The 16,099-nt window shown below is 40.1% G+C and overlaps 1 protein-coding gene across 1 annotated transcript in view; it reads left to right on the forward strand.

Moving 5' to 3' along the window:
- Nucleotides 1–1,022: 1,022 nt before the first annotated feature.
- LOC311037566 (RIMS-binding protein 2-like) overlaps nucleotides 1,023–16,099 on the forward strand; it is a gene marked incomplete at its 3' end in the record, with an annotated part of 39,633 nt that continues 24,556 nt past the window's right edge. The window contains exons 1-7 of the mRNA XM_084046780.1: nucleotides 1,023–1,140; nucleotides 8,337–8,423; nucleotides 8,915–8,965; nucleotides 12,844–13,045; nucleotides 13,674–13,831; nucleotides 14,876–14,955; nucleotides 15,723–15,832. Coding sequence (XP_083902906.1) covers nucleotides 8,340–8,423; nucleotides 8,915–8,965; nucleotides 12,844–13,045; nucleotides 13,674–13,831; nucleotides 14,876–14,955; nucleotides 15,723–15,832 — 685 coding nt within the window. The 5' untranslated portion in view covers nucleotides 1,023–1,140; nucleotides 8,337–8,339. The remainder of the gene's footprint in view (nucleotides 1,141–8,336; nucleotides 8,424–8,914; nucleotides 8,966–12,843; nucleotides 13,046–13,673; nucleotides 13,832–14,875; nucleotides 14,956–15,722; nucleotides 15,833–16,099) is intronic.

The raw sequence follows: 16,099 nt of genomic DNA on the forward strand, positions 1-16,099 counted from the left end.
TTGATTTACATTCGGCACTCGGTGCCGCGCTGTGAGCTTGTATATCTGCTATTTTTGAATAGCCAAAGCTAAGTGGTTAAAATGATTGTGAAGCTATGTTAACTACTTTTGCTGGGGACCCCCTGGTACCCCCTCAAGGACCACTGGTGGTCCCCGGACCACTGGTTGAGAACCACTGATGTAGAGAATGTCTGTGTAAATAACAGTGTAGGAACAGTATCTGCCTCTGCCATCATGTAGACTAGAGAATGTCTGAGGGCCATGATCCTCACTGTGGTCAGCGCCTATTATTGGTGTGGCTTCCTCCCTTTGTCTTGTAAAACAGGGAATTACACGCGCTATTCTGCTTGAAAAGGCAGTTTAGGTCACTCCAAATCACCTTGGGCAAACCTATCTGTCATGTGAATTGATTGGTGTGTGTGTGGAGTGGTTGAGGCATCGTTTTGTTAGATCCTGCGAGGCCAACACCAGAAGAACCACCTCACCTCAAGGCCACTGATTGATGAAGAATTGAGAGGCAGAGGCACTGGAGTCAGCAGCTCTCTCTCTCTCTCTCTCTCTCTCTCTCTCATCAAGGCTAGATGGAAATGAGCTGATACATTTTTTTCCTCCAGATTGTGAACTCCCAGTCAACCCTCCAACCAAAAAAAGAAAGTAGAAGAGGGGGGGAGAGGGTGGTGGGGGGGGAATCATAATGAAGCAAGAGTGAACTTCATGAATTCTGTATGCATGTTTATACGATAAATTAAAAAGAGAATAAATTATGCATGCATTGACCGGAGGAAGTGATGGTGCTGATTAACAGAGTTTTTTTCTTTCTGGCTTACTTTCGTCACTGTCTGTCAGCGGACACTAACCATCCACTTTACCTCTCTCTCTCTCTCTCTCTCTCTCTCTCTCTCTCTCTCTCTCTCTCTCTCTCTCTCTCTCTCTCTCTCTCTCTCTCTCTCTCTCTCTCTCTCTCTCTCTGGCCCTCCTTCCCTCTGCCTCTCCTTCTTCCCACCATAACTCCTGCAGGTACAGTCAGACTATGACCAGCTGAGACAGACCTTTTCCGTTGTGAGCCAGGAGAGGGACACGGCACAGTGGGAGAGGAGTCAGCTGCAAGGCAAAGTGGAGAGCCTGGAACAGGTTCTGAAGGTGAGGTGTAACCCAAGCCAGTGGGTTCTCAACCTGTGGGTCGGGACCCCCACATGCAGATGACAGTGAAGTGACAATTTAAGGACTTTTAGGACCTTTTTAATACCCAAAGAAAAGAGGAAAAAACTCCTTTACTGCATCAAAAGTATTATCAACAAACTATACTATAAAAATTGGTCAAACATTGGCAAAATTGTCAAATAGAACAAAGAAAGAGGCAAAAATTGGTCAGCAATACCAAGAACACAAAGAACGGACTTGCGTCCTATTCACTGCCAGATTTATTTCTGGCTGTGTTTGCCCACTGCCAGCAATTTCCGTTTTTTTTTTACCTTTCAACAGGTCACAAAAAATGCATATTCATTATGATCGCATGTCGGATCGTTTGTAAACACAAAAACGTAATTTTAGTTTTTTGTGGTTTTATGTAAGATCGCCCTGTTCTCATAAGGGATATACCTTTTCTTGTCTATCCGTTACTTCTCTCACTGCTGCTTTTGTGAATGTCCCTTGCCCCGCTTCCCAGTTTAACACATTGGCTTCGTCGTAAAAAGTCAAGAACAAAAGTGATATACCTCACGAGCTACGGTGTCATCGGTTTCACTCTTTTTCATTATGTTCTGTTGTGCCAATAGTAATCAGACACAGTCTGTAGTGCTGTGAAATGCACTCCCATTACAAATCCCTGCCTTCCTGCGTCTTCTATCGATTGTCTGTTTGTACGGATCGGCTGCATTGGAGAGAGAAATGTCCATGTACGAGGAGAAATTGACCCACTCTTTGATATAGAAAAGAAAGGTGTGTGAGTTTCTCATTGTGTATTGATTATGTGGATGGGGACACTATGTGTTACAGGGGAAAAAAAGCAGCGTTGTATCATACTGAGGGGAAAATACATTGTCTGCATTCCAGTGGTGGAAAGTAACTAAGTACATTTACTTAAGTACTGTACTTATGTACAATTTTTTAGGTATTTGTTACTTTACTTGAGTATTTCCAAATTCCAATACTTTTACTTCTACTCCACTACATCTCAGAGGCAAATATTGTACTTTTACTCCACTACAATTATTTGACAACTTTAGTTTCTAGTCACTTTGCAGATATCATTTATTATATTATAAAACATGCATTAACAAATGTATCCCTATTTCATACATAGGCTATTTGAAAATAGCCGATCTACAAGCTCACAACGCGTCGCATCGCAACGCGCTGTGAGCTTGTAGATCTGCTATTTTCAAACATTTTAGGACTTTCACTTTTGGTACTTTAAGTGCATTTTGATTCCAATACTTTTGTACTTTTACTCAAGTCAATTTTGTATTCCGGACTTTTACTCGTAACAGAGTGTTTCTATATTGCAGTATTGGTACTTTTACTTAAGTAAAGAATTTGAGTACTTATTCCAACACTGCTGCGGTCACACAGCAGATGGCTTGCTCACATGAGCGCTCGTGGGAAGCTGCTGGGGGTTAAGCGGCTCGCTCGGGGACACTTCAACATGTAGATGAGTGAGCCAAGGTTTGAACCGGTGGCCTTTCTGATTACCAGACGGCGTCTCTCTCTGCCCACTCAGCTACGGCCAAGTTTACACTGGGAGTTTGGAGGAAGAGAAAAAAGGAAAACGCAAACCGTGGGAGAGTAGCACAGACTTCTAAACTGTCTAAGTAGGGTTCTTAACTCATTGTTACCTGAAGCCGATTCTTCAGGTCTCCTAAACCTCAACAGTTTTCTGAAAAACGTATGTTTCTATATCAGTGGTGCTCAATCTTTTTCATGTCAAGGACCCCCATAATGATATGTATTTAGCCGCGGACTCCCATCAAAATATTTAGTTCCAGGGACCCCCCAGAAGCAAAGATTTGAGTTAAAAATGTTCGCTTTAAAAAATATATATATTCAAAGATTTGCACACATTTTCACGAATTTTCAAAAATAGCAGATCTACAAGCTCATAGCGCGGCACTCGGTGCCGCGCTATGAGCTTGTATATCTGCTATTTTTGAATAGCCCAAAGTGTAAAATGATGCTTTTTTAGCTCAAATCTAAAAATGACACAGTTCCAGGTCTTAATGGGTTAATGATAAGCTCCTTTGATGTCGTCTCTGTCGGGTGGAAACCTCCACATGTCCCAAACTGTTGCTTTTCAGGATTCAAATTCAAAAACAGCAAAAGTAGCAGATCTACAAGCTCGTAATCGAGCATGCGGATCTTCCACTTTTGATGCTTTTTGCTTGACTTATTTTACTGTGCTATTTCGTTTGACATTGTAGTTTACCTAATATGAAAATATTAATTTACAAGTAATATGACATCAAATTGTTCTTGAGAGTATAATATTTTTGCGCCACAATGCCACAAGTTGTAATAATTATTGCTATCTGGCAAGACAGTTATAATTACATGTTTTAATAGTGATTTATTTTTGTTGTCTTTTGTTGGGAGGCTTGCAGAATATTAAACCTTTTTATAAAACTTTAATTAGACCAACCATCTGCTCCAGCAATTCCCATGTCTGGAATACACAAATCACTGTTTTTGCGTTCTTGCCTTGTAGTAGCCACAGTGCTGCGTCAGCAAATCAGTGCGACTATGCAGCCGTTATCTCATCATGGCTAGGTTAACCACTTGAACCCCACCATCCATATTCTGGAGTGGAACATTAGCCGAAAATAGCAGATATACAAGCTTTGCGATGCATTGTGAGCTTCAGAAAAGCACAGAGCCTGTTTTTTTTTTTTTTTTGCATTGGCTATTCAAAAATAGAAGATCTACAAAAAAAAACAATTGTGTTTTAGTGTTTGAAAAATGTTGAATTATTCATTCTTTTTTTTTTAATCACAAATCTTTTCTTCTGCGGGTCCCTGGCACAAAACCTTTTCAGATGTGGGGGGGGGTCCGTGCCAAAATATATATAAATTTGGGGGTCCTTGGCATGAAAAGGTTTGAGAATCGGCCCTAGGAGATGTTAATGGATGTTAATGGATTTCCTCACACTCTGAGGAAAACAGGAAGATGGTCAAAAAAGGGAGCATTACAGTATGGAGCTGTTGGATGCATTATTCATTGAGTCAGCAGCCCGACCCTATAAAACTCATCCAGTATCGCCTTCGCACTTGGCTTTGACGTATATAATGACAACTTCACAGACCAATGAGAGTATGCTGGAAGCTCCCTCCCTTTTAACCCATTAAGACCGGGGAAAAGTATGTGTGTCATTTTAAGATTTCTTTGGCTCTGCAAAAGCTCATAGCGTGGCACTCAGTGCCTTCATTTAGGTGGGGACCGTCTGGAACTTTCCCAAGGACCCCTGGGGGGGTCCCCGGAGCCCCACTTTGAGAACCAATGCTCTAAAGACTAGAGAGGGGCGCTGATGATTTGAGGGTTGTCACTCTGAATATACCGGCTTGTCTGGAAACGATTGGGAGGAGAAAGGAGATGAATGACCGACCACCTTACAGCATCACGGTGCCCCTGAGTACGTGTCAGCTGCTCCATAAAAGCCACTCACTGGTGAGAGCTCAAATTAACCCATTCACTCTGGGAACGCATACCGTGTCACTTGAGATTTGAGTTATAACCATTATTTTATACTTTGGCTGTTCAAAAACAGCAGATATACAAGCTCATAGCACTTGGTGCTGCACTATGAGCTTGCAGAACATTTTGTGCAAATCTTTGAATATACATTTTTGGAAGCAAACGTTTCTAACTCGAATCTTTGCTTCTGGAGGTCCCTGGAACAAAATATTTGTACAAATGTCCGCTATAAAAAGAATATATATTCAAAGATTTGCACACATTTTCAGGGTTTTTAAAAAATAGCAGATCTACAAGCTCATAACGCGGCACTCTGTTGTTGAATAGCCGAAGAAATCTAAAATGACAGATCAGCCATCAGAGATCAGCTTAATTTCTATAGTGTTCCAGTTCCCATTGTGTCTGCTCATTTCTTAGTGTCATCACTTCCAATTTCACTTGTTTAATCTATATCCTGATTGAATTCTCTATCCTTATTGGATACAATTGGAAATGAAACTGAAACGAAAATGCATTTTCTGTTTTATAAAGAGCTGGAGAGACATGGAGACTCCTGTTACTGAACAGACACTCTATAGCAATGAGTACTATCAGAATATAGAGCTATTTAACACTTATTTTAACCAAAGAAAATCACTTACCCTACCTTTAAGTTAAATGTTATTTTCATAACTTTAATATAAATACTTCAAGGTGCTGTAAAGTGATGGGAGTTGTTCAGCAACAGGGGGTCTCCCCATCTCCCCAGCTCTCAGAACATCCATTTTCAGGCGGGTCACCAATTTCAGCCAATCAGTAGAGGCAGAGAACCCTTTTATCAGCTTACATTTTTACTGTGTTCCAGTTCCAATTTTGTCTGCTAGCTTGTTGATCGGCTATTTTCAGCGAAGATATATATGTAGAGCGAAAACAGAATACCGTAGCCACCACTAGACTAGAGCCCCGAGGGACTAAGCTCAACAGCGTATGGGGTTTGTGGGTGACCATGGATGACAGCTCCTCAGGAATCACTGGGCTCAATTTAGTCTCGCGTAGAGATATCCGCCTACTGGTTATGTCTGATGACATCTTAAGTTTAACCCATTAAGACCAGGAATGCATCTGTGTCATTTTAAGATTTCTTTGGCTATTTTTGGGGAAATCTGAAAATGTGTGCAAATCTTTACAAATGTCTTCTAAATCCGGTTTTCTGAAAAACTTTAAAAAAAAAATGTTGCTATATCAGTGGTTCTCAAACCTTTTCATGTCAAGGACCCCCAAAATTATATGTATTTGGCCGTCAACCCCATCAAAATATGTTGTTCCAGGGACCCCCTAGAAGCAAAGATTTGAGTTAAAAATGTTGTTTAAAAAATATATGTATTCAAAGAATTGCACAAAATGTTCAAGATTTTTCAAAAATAGCAGATCTACAAGTAGATCTGTATATCTGCTATTTTTGAATAGCCCAAAGTATAAGATAATGGTTATAGCTAAAATCTAAAATGACACAGATGCGTTCCCGGTCTGAAAGGGTTAATGAAACAAACAATTAACAGCATTGCCGAAATGAGTGCAGAGACTTTAGCGGGGTCCCTCTCATTGGGACAGGTATCAGGTTTTAGTTTTCAAAGCGCTGCTTTTCTCTGCCCTCCAAGCCCGTTCAAATGATATCGTATTTCCCCAGACGGAGCAGTAGACGTCTGATCTCTGATCGTCTGGCTACGTGTAGACTAGATTAATTTGACTTTACATTCAGTAGTAGGTCAGATTAGGCAGAATGAGAAGGAGAAGCTAAATATACAGTACTGTAGGTATTCCGTGTTCAATAAGAGAAGTCTCAATGCCTTTATTGAAAAAGTTGCTCCACAGGTTTTGGCACCAGTTGGTACATTAAAAAAGGACAGCTTGAGACTGGGGTCTCAAAGCTGCTGGCTGGTTCTGGTTGACTAGTGTCTGGCTCCTATTTTATACTCTCAAAAATAAAGGAAATGTCCTAAGCAATGGTTATTTTATGGTCATTTTGCGTGCATTTTGCAGCAAGTGGTATGTATATTTCTTCATGACATTTATGGGTATGTGTATGTGCCAAGGGGCAAGCTTCTGAGTTGTAAATTGAGGCTGTATAGGAAGTGACAGTTCATATGAATGGCCTGTAGTTTTGCTGTTTCGCCCCCTGCTGGTGTCAGAAAGAATTACTCTCCATTGAAACGGATGGGTTTAAGCTGAACGTTACACTAGATTTTATTACCCTAATAAACATTGTCATAAATACTATATGCTTCCAGTGGCTAGTTTAAAGTCTTCTTTCAATCACCATGACATGCGTTTTGGTAAATTATGGTCCCATTTATTTTAAAATTGATGATAGAGTATGGTATGCTTTAGGAGGGGCGTGGCTACCTTGTGATGATTTGACACAACCATTAGCATTAATTCTCCACCCCCGCTCTGGTCCCAACCAAACAATAGCATTCATTTCCATGTTCTGGATATAGAAAGATGGCGGATTTGAAATAGCTGAAAAATAGGCTTCATTTACGGTCTGTAGAGTCTATGGGCGTAACTTTGTCCGTCCTTTTTACTGTCTATATGGTGTGTGCACACGCAAACCCTCCTACACATTATTGCTTCGGGAGTACGAGTCCAATGCCTTGCTCACGGGCACTTTGGCACAGCGATAATGTAGCGTGCTTTCAGCTGGGACTCGGCCTCCTGTCAGCCTGCAGGCAACTGGGCAAAGTTCCCATTTGGAGGCTTGACTGCCGATCTGTATGGAGTCTGTTTGATACAGTGGCTAAATATCCAGTAGTTGTGGCTGCTGCATACAGTAGATCCCTAGGGTTTCATACAGTGGTGGAAGAAGGACTCCGATTTTTTACTTAAACCGTTAAAGACCGGGAAAGTATCTGTGTCGTTTTAGATTTCTTTGGATATTCAAAAATAGCAGACTATATAGAAAGTTACATAGTGCCGCTTTAAGTAAACGCAGGAATACCAACAATATAAAAAAGTAATCTGTTGCAAGTAAAAGGCCTGTATTCAAAATTTGGCCTAGTAAAAGTGTGAAGGTATTTGGCATCAATCTCTCAAACTTTTTCCAAAAATAGCAGAAGTATAAAACAGGGCTTTAAGGGATAGTTCACCCCCAAAATGACATTTTTTTCTATTCATTAGTCACCCCATGGAGACCGGCTGCCTACCGGTCCGCTGGTCATCAATATTGGCTTAGGAATGCGACAAAAACTAAAAAATATCCATGAATTCAAGTCTCCATGGGGTGACTAATCGTATATAGTATTTTTGGGTGAACTATCCCCTTAAGTGGTTAATGTTTGTTTTGTAATAATCCAAATCTACAAAGTAACTAGTAACTAAAGCATGGCAAATAATTGTGGCGGCAAAGCATTGCAGTGTGCCATCTTTGGCTCTTCAAAAATAGCAGATATACAAGCTCATAGCGCGGCACTTGTAATGGAGGGGAAGTGTGACGTATCAAAACAAATGGAAAGACTCTCAAGTAAAGTAAATGCACCTCAAAATTGTACAGTATCTGTATAAGTACAGTATTTGATTATCTGTATAAGTACAGTATTTGATTAAATGTACTGAGTTACCGCTGGTTTCATCCCCGTGACTATAACCATACCCTGTGTCTCTCTCTCTCTCTGCAGCATATGTGTGAGGCTGCGGTGCAGAGGCATGACCAAGCTTTGGAGGTCCTTCACACCCAGCAGCAGGAGATCAGTCAACTGCAGAGGGTAAAGACCCCGATCAGATCTAAAGCTAATGCTTGGTAGTATGACCCATTCATTCCAGGGATACGCATCTCTGTGTCATTTTAGATTTATTTTTTGGCTGTTCAAAAATAGTAGATATACAAGCTCATAGCGCGGCACCGAGTGCCCTATGAGCACTCGCTATGAGCTTGTAGATCTGCTATTTTTTTAAGAGATCGTGAAAATGAGTGCAAATCTTTGAATATATATTTTTTAACCCATTAAGACCAAACAAAACAAAAAAAAAGCATTATTTTACACTTAGGCTATTCAAAAATAGCAGATATACAAGCTCATAGCACGGCACCGAGTCCGGACTTTTACCTGTAACAGAGTATTTCTATGTTGTAGTATTGATACTTTTACTTAAAGTAAAGCAATTGAGTACTTTTTCCACCACTGCTTGAGAGTAGAAATGTTGACAGTCATTGTCCTACTGTATGTCACCAAGTGCTTCTGGGTTGTGTCTGCAGGCTCAGGTTGAAGCTGATGGCGAGCATGAAGGCGCAGTACACCTGTTAAAGGTATGTGGGACACGTTGTGCAGCGTGAACGTGCAAGAGGGCAAACCTTATCAATTTTGAGAGTTTCATTTGTCAAATGTAAAGTTGAATGTAGAAAAAGTATTTTCAATCCAATTCCATAGCATGCAGGAACACAAAGTAGTGTGGACAGTGTTTCTGTCCCTGTTCCTTAAACACAGACTGGGTTGTTCTTGGCCATAGGAAGAATGTACATGCTGATAATATGTTAATATGTACTTAAAGGTTAGGATCAGACCTGTCTAAGCCTATTTCAACTACGATCTTATTATTATTATCCATCCGCAACACTTTAATGTGATTTTGTTCGGCAGGCGAGCCTTGACCCATGCCACCACAGAGTAGAGCATTTTAACGCAGCCTGTTGAAACCCTCCAAACCCCAAAAGCCATCTAAAAATGAGTTTACGGTATTTCAGCTGTTAGTCATGGCACTAATGGTGCAATAAAGATAATTTACATTGTGAAAACCACACGGCCTCTCTGGGTGAATGAATGAAAAAGATGCATGAGGAAGAAGTTCAAGTTCAAGTCGATCCTGATTCATGATTCTTGATATCTCTGAACATGTTTACACAGATGGGGGTCTGCAGCCAAATACACATTCTTTTGGGGGGTCCTTGACATGAAAGTGATTGATACACACACACACACACACACACACACACACACACACACACACACACACACACACACACACACACACACACACACACACACACACACACACACACACACACACACACACACACACACACACACACACACACACACACACACACACACACACACACACACACACACACACACTGTATGTGCTGTACACATGTAGTATGTGTTGTATTCTCCTTTTGTACTGCTTCTCCTAAATCCATCAGAGCTCTGTAATGGCTCCGAGGTGGAGCTATTCTGCCCTCTCAAACTGTTGTATCTACTTGCATCTTTTTGCTGAGTCGTCAAGACTCTGCAAATGTGCTCTCATCACAGAGCAAGGCTAGTAGTAACGCTCCCTGTGGCTATATCGGGCCCTGACTGTGTCTTCTTATCTGCTGTGAACAGTGGTGTAAAGTAACTAAGTACATGTACTTAAGTACAATTTTGAGGTATTTTTCCTTTAATGGAGTATTTCCAATTGTCAATACTTTTGCTTCTACTCCTCTACATTTCAAAGGCAAAGGCAAACAACTTTAGTCACTAGTTACTTTGCAGATATACATAATTATATTATAAAACACACATTAACCACTTCTGCCGTATTGTATACATAGGCTATTTGAAAATAGCCTATGTATACTTGTAACAGAGTACTTCTACATTGCAGTCTTGATACTTTTACTTAAGTAAAACATTTGAGTCCACCACTGGCTGTGAAGCAGGCCACGGGGCTCAAGGCGTCCCCTGTAACTTTCAGTATCGCCACTGTTGGGCAGAAACCTTGTATCTCCATATTTCCTCATCTTTTTGTTGTTGCTTTTAATCAACGCCCTATTTTATACTTTGTTGTATGCCAGTGTCACGTAAAAGAAGCTAAAATAGCAGATCTACAAGTTCCGCTATTTTCGAAACGTTTTGTAAAATAAGTAACAGTTTTCGACAGTGGCGACATGTATACGTGTGTGTAATGCATAACTTCTCTATATTTATATAACCTCATAGTTATTAACTCAGGTCCCAAATCATTGTTGCGAGCTGTCTCTGATAATGTCTTTAACGTACTTAACTTTTATAAGCCTCTTAACTGGTTGCAGTGAGGGGCTTTGTTATCAAAGTGTAGCAGCGTTTTGTCGGAGATGCATCTCGTTGCTGTCGGGCAGAAACCACCTATCTCCGCATTTTAACTTTTTTTGTTTTCTTTCGTAAATTAGTCCTACTTTATCCCATTAAGACCGGGAAAGCATCTGTCATTTTAGATTTTAACCTCTTTAACCATTATCTTATATTTTGGCTATTCAAAAATAGCAGATCTACAAGCTCATAGCGTGGCACCGAGTGCTTGTTTTAATATATATATTTTTAAAGCGAACACATCTTATTGCTTCTGGGGATTCTACAAATGTCTTCTAAATCCTAACAGTTTTTTCAAAAACTTGTTGCTATAATCAGTGGTTTTCAAACTTTTTCATGTCAAGGACCACCCAAAATGTATTTGGCCGCAGACCCCGATCTCAAAATATTTTTTTCCAGGGACCCCCCAGAAGCAAAGATTTGAGTTAAAAATGTTCTCTTTTAAAATATATATATTCAAAGATTTGGACAAATCTTCACGATTTTTCAAAAATAGCCAAAGTATAAAATAACGGTTAAAGTGGTTACACAGATTTGAATGGGTTATCATACTACAGCGTCACACAAAACTAAGCATACAGTAGTTAACAGATTCACAAGCTTGCGGCGCGTTTCGAGCTTGTAGATCTGCTACTTTTGCTATTTTTGAATTTGAATCCTGAAAAGTACCAGTTTTGGACATACAGTATGAGGTTTCCACTGGACAGAGAGGATCTGTAGCTGTAATGGAGGGCTCTTCACTTCTAGATGCTTTGATTAGACTGCAGCTTTTTTGATATCACAAGCTGTTCTAAGCTGGGGTTGGGGTTGCCTGGTAATTGCTTCTGCGTTTGATCTGCATAAACCAGTGGTTCTGAAAAACACTTTCATGTCAAGGACCCCCTTAAATGAATGTACATTTGGCCGTGGACCCCCATCTGAAAGATTATGTGTTCAGTTCAGTTCTCAGTTCAGTTCGGTCCTTTGGACAAGTATACAAGGAAAAGTACATAAATATATATATATATATATGTATATTATGTACATGTACATACCATTCATTGTTTTGGTTTATATGTTTACAATATATGAAAAGATATAACAATATGTACATGTACTTACAATTCATTCGTTTGGTTTATGTTTTGTGCCAGGGAGCCTCAAGACTTTTCGAGAATCTTCTAAAATAGCAGCTCTGCGAGCTCTCAACGCGTCCCGAATAGTCTAGTACAAAATATAGGGTTAAAGTTTATTAACCCTTTAAGACCAGGAACGCATCTGTGTCATTTTAAGATTTCTTTGGCTATACAAAAATAGTGAAAATGTTTGCAAATCTTTGAATATATATTGTTTAAAGCGAACATTTTTAACTCTGTTACAACTTCTGGGGGTCCCTGGAACAAAATATTTTGAGATGGGGGGTCCATGGCCAAATACATAAAAAAAAAAAACTGATTCAGAAGACATTTGTAGAATCCCCAGAAGCAAAGATTTGAGTTACAAATGTTAAAAAATACATATTCAAAGATTTGGACACATTTTCACGATTCAAAAATAGCAGATCTACAAGCTCATAGCGCGGCACTCGGTGCCACGCTATGAGCTTGATCTGCTATTTTTGAATAGCCCAAAGAAATCTACAGTGACACAGAGGCGTTCCCGGATTGAATGGATTAAACCGATTTTGATGCCATACAAACGCATTTTGCTGGGGAGCCCCCTCAAGGACCCCTGGGGTTCCCCAGACCCCACTTTTAGAACCACTGGATTAGACTGCAGCTTTCTTGATATTGCAATAAGCTAGAAAGCATCTGTTTTGGGGTTGTGTGGTAATTGGTTCTGCATTTGATCTGCATAAACAATTAGGATGCAGGCTAACCTACAGAGAACTCATATACGCAGCAGAATTACACATTATGAACAATAAGACAACTAACTGATGGCTTTGCACGTGACTTGCAAGTCACTGACATCTCTCTCTCTCTCCCTCCCTCCCTCTTTCTCTCTCTCTCTTTCATTCCCTCTCCCCCCCCCCACCCTCTGTGTTTTACTGCTGCTCCTCTCTCCCTTTCACTCTTACTTTCTTTCACTGTGAAAGGTCAAGGTTTGTGACCTAGAACAGAAATGCAGGTCACAGAATGAGCAGTTCCACCAGCTCTCAAAAACGCTGCTGAATTTCCACCAGGGGCCAGATACCGTGGATGTCCTTCATTCTGACCTCAACTCCACATCCCAGTTTCCCCTCTCTCCAGACAAAGTCTCACATTTCCTCAACGGACTGGACACGCCGGCAGCACAAGGTGGGCCAGTAGTATATCAAGATTCAAAGACTTTATTTGATCTATATCTCCACTGCAGTCAGAACGTAGAAACAATACAGGACATCATTTGTGTTCATTTTTACGTGCTGCTTCCGAGTGATAATACTTTTTGCTTTACTGGGATAGCTCATAACAAAATATTAAGAAACTCCACACAACACTTTACTGCAAATATCATTATGATTCTGTTTATCTTTGTCAGAATAGATTTTTGTTTGTAAAATGTTGTCGCTGCATCCAGTCAATCATGAATACAAATGTCCCACATTTACATTGTAACTACATAGGTGAATTATATACACGTGTCTATTATTTTCTTATTAAATTATCTAAAAAATAATAATAATCAGATACTACTTGATCAAATCATGTCAAAATGATTTGTATTTTTGAGATCTTCATTTTGAGATCTGTAACTTGTGTTTGTGATCTGAGATGGAGTGGAGTATACGTGTAAAGTATTGAAAAATAAAAGTACCTCAAAATTGTACTGTAAATGTACTTACTTTCCACCACTGGCTATTGCTGTATACTCGCTGCAACAGAAGCCATACCATGACCACTGAATAGAAGCTGTTCATTTGCTATGGAAATCAATGTTTCCCAGGCAATGAGAGTGTGGCAAACGCGCCTTCACTGATCACCCAGTTCCTCCTCCGCCAACCGCAGACCGGAGACAGAGATTGGCTAGAACAGCTGTCCGTCAAACCCAACACCGTGACGACAGACCATCCAAGCAGCCCTCGACGGGCAACACCCTCGGAGGTGTGTCGGGTTGACATATTGTCTCTGTGGGGCAGAAACCTTCTCGTGTTAATACCTTTCATTGGTTCGATATTTATAAAACCCACTTTCAGCCTTTCACTTTCACTTGCAAAAAAAAAAAAGGAAAAATAGCTGATCTACGAGCTCACAACGCGTTGCATTGCGAGCTTGTAGATTGGCTACGTTTGCACGGCACTCTTGTTTTACGCATTAAAAAACATAAAAATTGGAATTATGGAGATACAAGGTTTCTGCCTGACAACGATATATGTATGACAATACTTAATGTGCACTACCTAATGCATGTGTGTATGTGCATCACGTCACATCATCCCTACACTGTCTTCTCTCTCTTCTCGTAGTGGACGATCCTAATCTAAAAGTCATAATGTTAGGTTAGTATTTAGAATGTTTGATGTAGGGCTGCAACTATTGAGTATGTCCTTAGCGATTATTCTATTGGTTACATTGTCGAATAATTGCGAAGTGAGTTAAAAAAATATTTCTTTTGAATTTGTGAACATCAACGATTAATCTCTTCAGCGTTATTTTATACCTCGTTGAACAATAAAGTAAGTAAGTAGATCGGAGAGGCTTATTGTCGGTATCAGCCGAGAACGTGGGAGTCTTCCCCGTTACAATGCACTAGACCCCTAGGAGATGGATTGCTGAGGTGGAGCGCCAATTATTTTGTATAGTCGATTAAATCGATTATTTGTGATTAAATGTTGCACCCCTAGTTTGATGCATATCCATTAAAGATGAAAACTAACCCACAAGGCTAACATTCAACACATTTCTCGCTGTCAAATACACTTTCATGGGCTTGATGGAAAATATAAAACCGGTAATATTTATTACTAAGGCGTGGTAAAATGGCATGGTACTGATGTAGAGGCCACCAGCAGGTCAGGACAGGTTTGAGCATTCCTGGTGCGGTTACATTGTCCATGATTTCCTAGCTTACTTGCAGCTACATTGGCGTTTTGGTTTTGAATGGCGTTATGTCAATGTGAATGACTAGATCCCCATGCCCTTCAACAGATGGAGGATGAGGTCAACCCTTCACCCAGGTCCAAGCCTCGTTACACAGGCCAGGTCCGCCTCTGCACTGCCCGTTACAGGTGAGTGAGACCAGCTCAAGTTCTGGGGTTAACAATTACAATATATCATTTAGGCATTTAGCAGATGCTCCTATTCAGAGTGACTTACAAAGTGAAAGAGTAAATTGCATGAATTCTTTGTCAATTATTTCTGTGCTTTTTCTGCCTGTATTGATGGTAACAGTGTAGACCAGTGGTTTTCAAACCTTTTCATTATCCATTTGGCTCCGGAAAATCTGAAAAATGTTGTGCCATGGACCATTGGACCCCCAGAAGAAAACAATACAATAAGATCAAACATAACAAAGAACATAGGAAAAATAAAAGGAAATTGTATTACACAACCGTAGATTGTGAGACTGTAGTCCTGTATAATATACACATGGCCATATATGAAGGGGGGAAAACGGTATTACATCTGTTTGTGTGTAGAGATGCATGCAGCGATTGTAGAAGAGACCCTTATTTACAAGCTCCGCTTGCAGATCTAGATCAGTATAGAATAGATGCATGACGGATATCAGCAATCACATCAACTTGTTATTCACTTTATTCAGAAAGGAAATATCAGATAAAGCTATAATGGGCAACACGGGTTGTTTACAAAAAATCTGCCTCTTTTGCCTTTGGTTTGTCCAACACATAAGGTCAAAGTTTTCCGACTCAATGCTTTTCTTGGAGGTTATGCAATAATGTCTTCAATCAGCAAATGAATAATCATAATTTATCATTTTACATTACATTTTACATTACAAATGTAACCACAACAACGTTCTTTCTCCTTTCAGTTATAACCCTTATGATGGACCAAATGAGCACCCCGAAGCAGAACTCCCCCTTGTGGCCGGGAAATACCTGTACGTGTATGGCAACATGGACGATGATGGCTTCTATGAAGGTAAAAGGCTGAGTTGTGATCAAATGTGGATAATATGCACAATAAAATCTGAATCAAACACAAGGCTCCTTGATCCACTGAACTGTTGTGACTGGAAAGGCTATTCTCATTCAAATCTATCTAATCTATGAAACTGTTACTTTTCTTACTGGAAGTGTATTTTTATGCCCTACTTCATCATACAAGAGTGACTTTGCAAAAGTAGCAAAAATAATACAATTTTTGCTATTTCTGAAACATTTTTATAGTGAAAGTGTAAGTCGTTAA

The sequence above is a fragment of the Gymnoscopelus microlampas genome (assembly GCF_963454915.1).
Source record: "Gymnoscopelus microlampas genome assembly, chromosome: 21".
Taxonomy (NCBI): domain Eukaryota; kingdom Metazoa; phylum Chordata; class Actinopteri; order Myctophiformes; family Myctophidae; genus Gymnoscopelus; species Gymnoscopelus microlampas.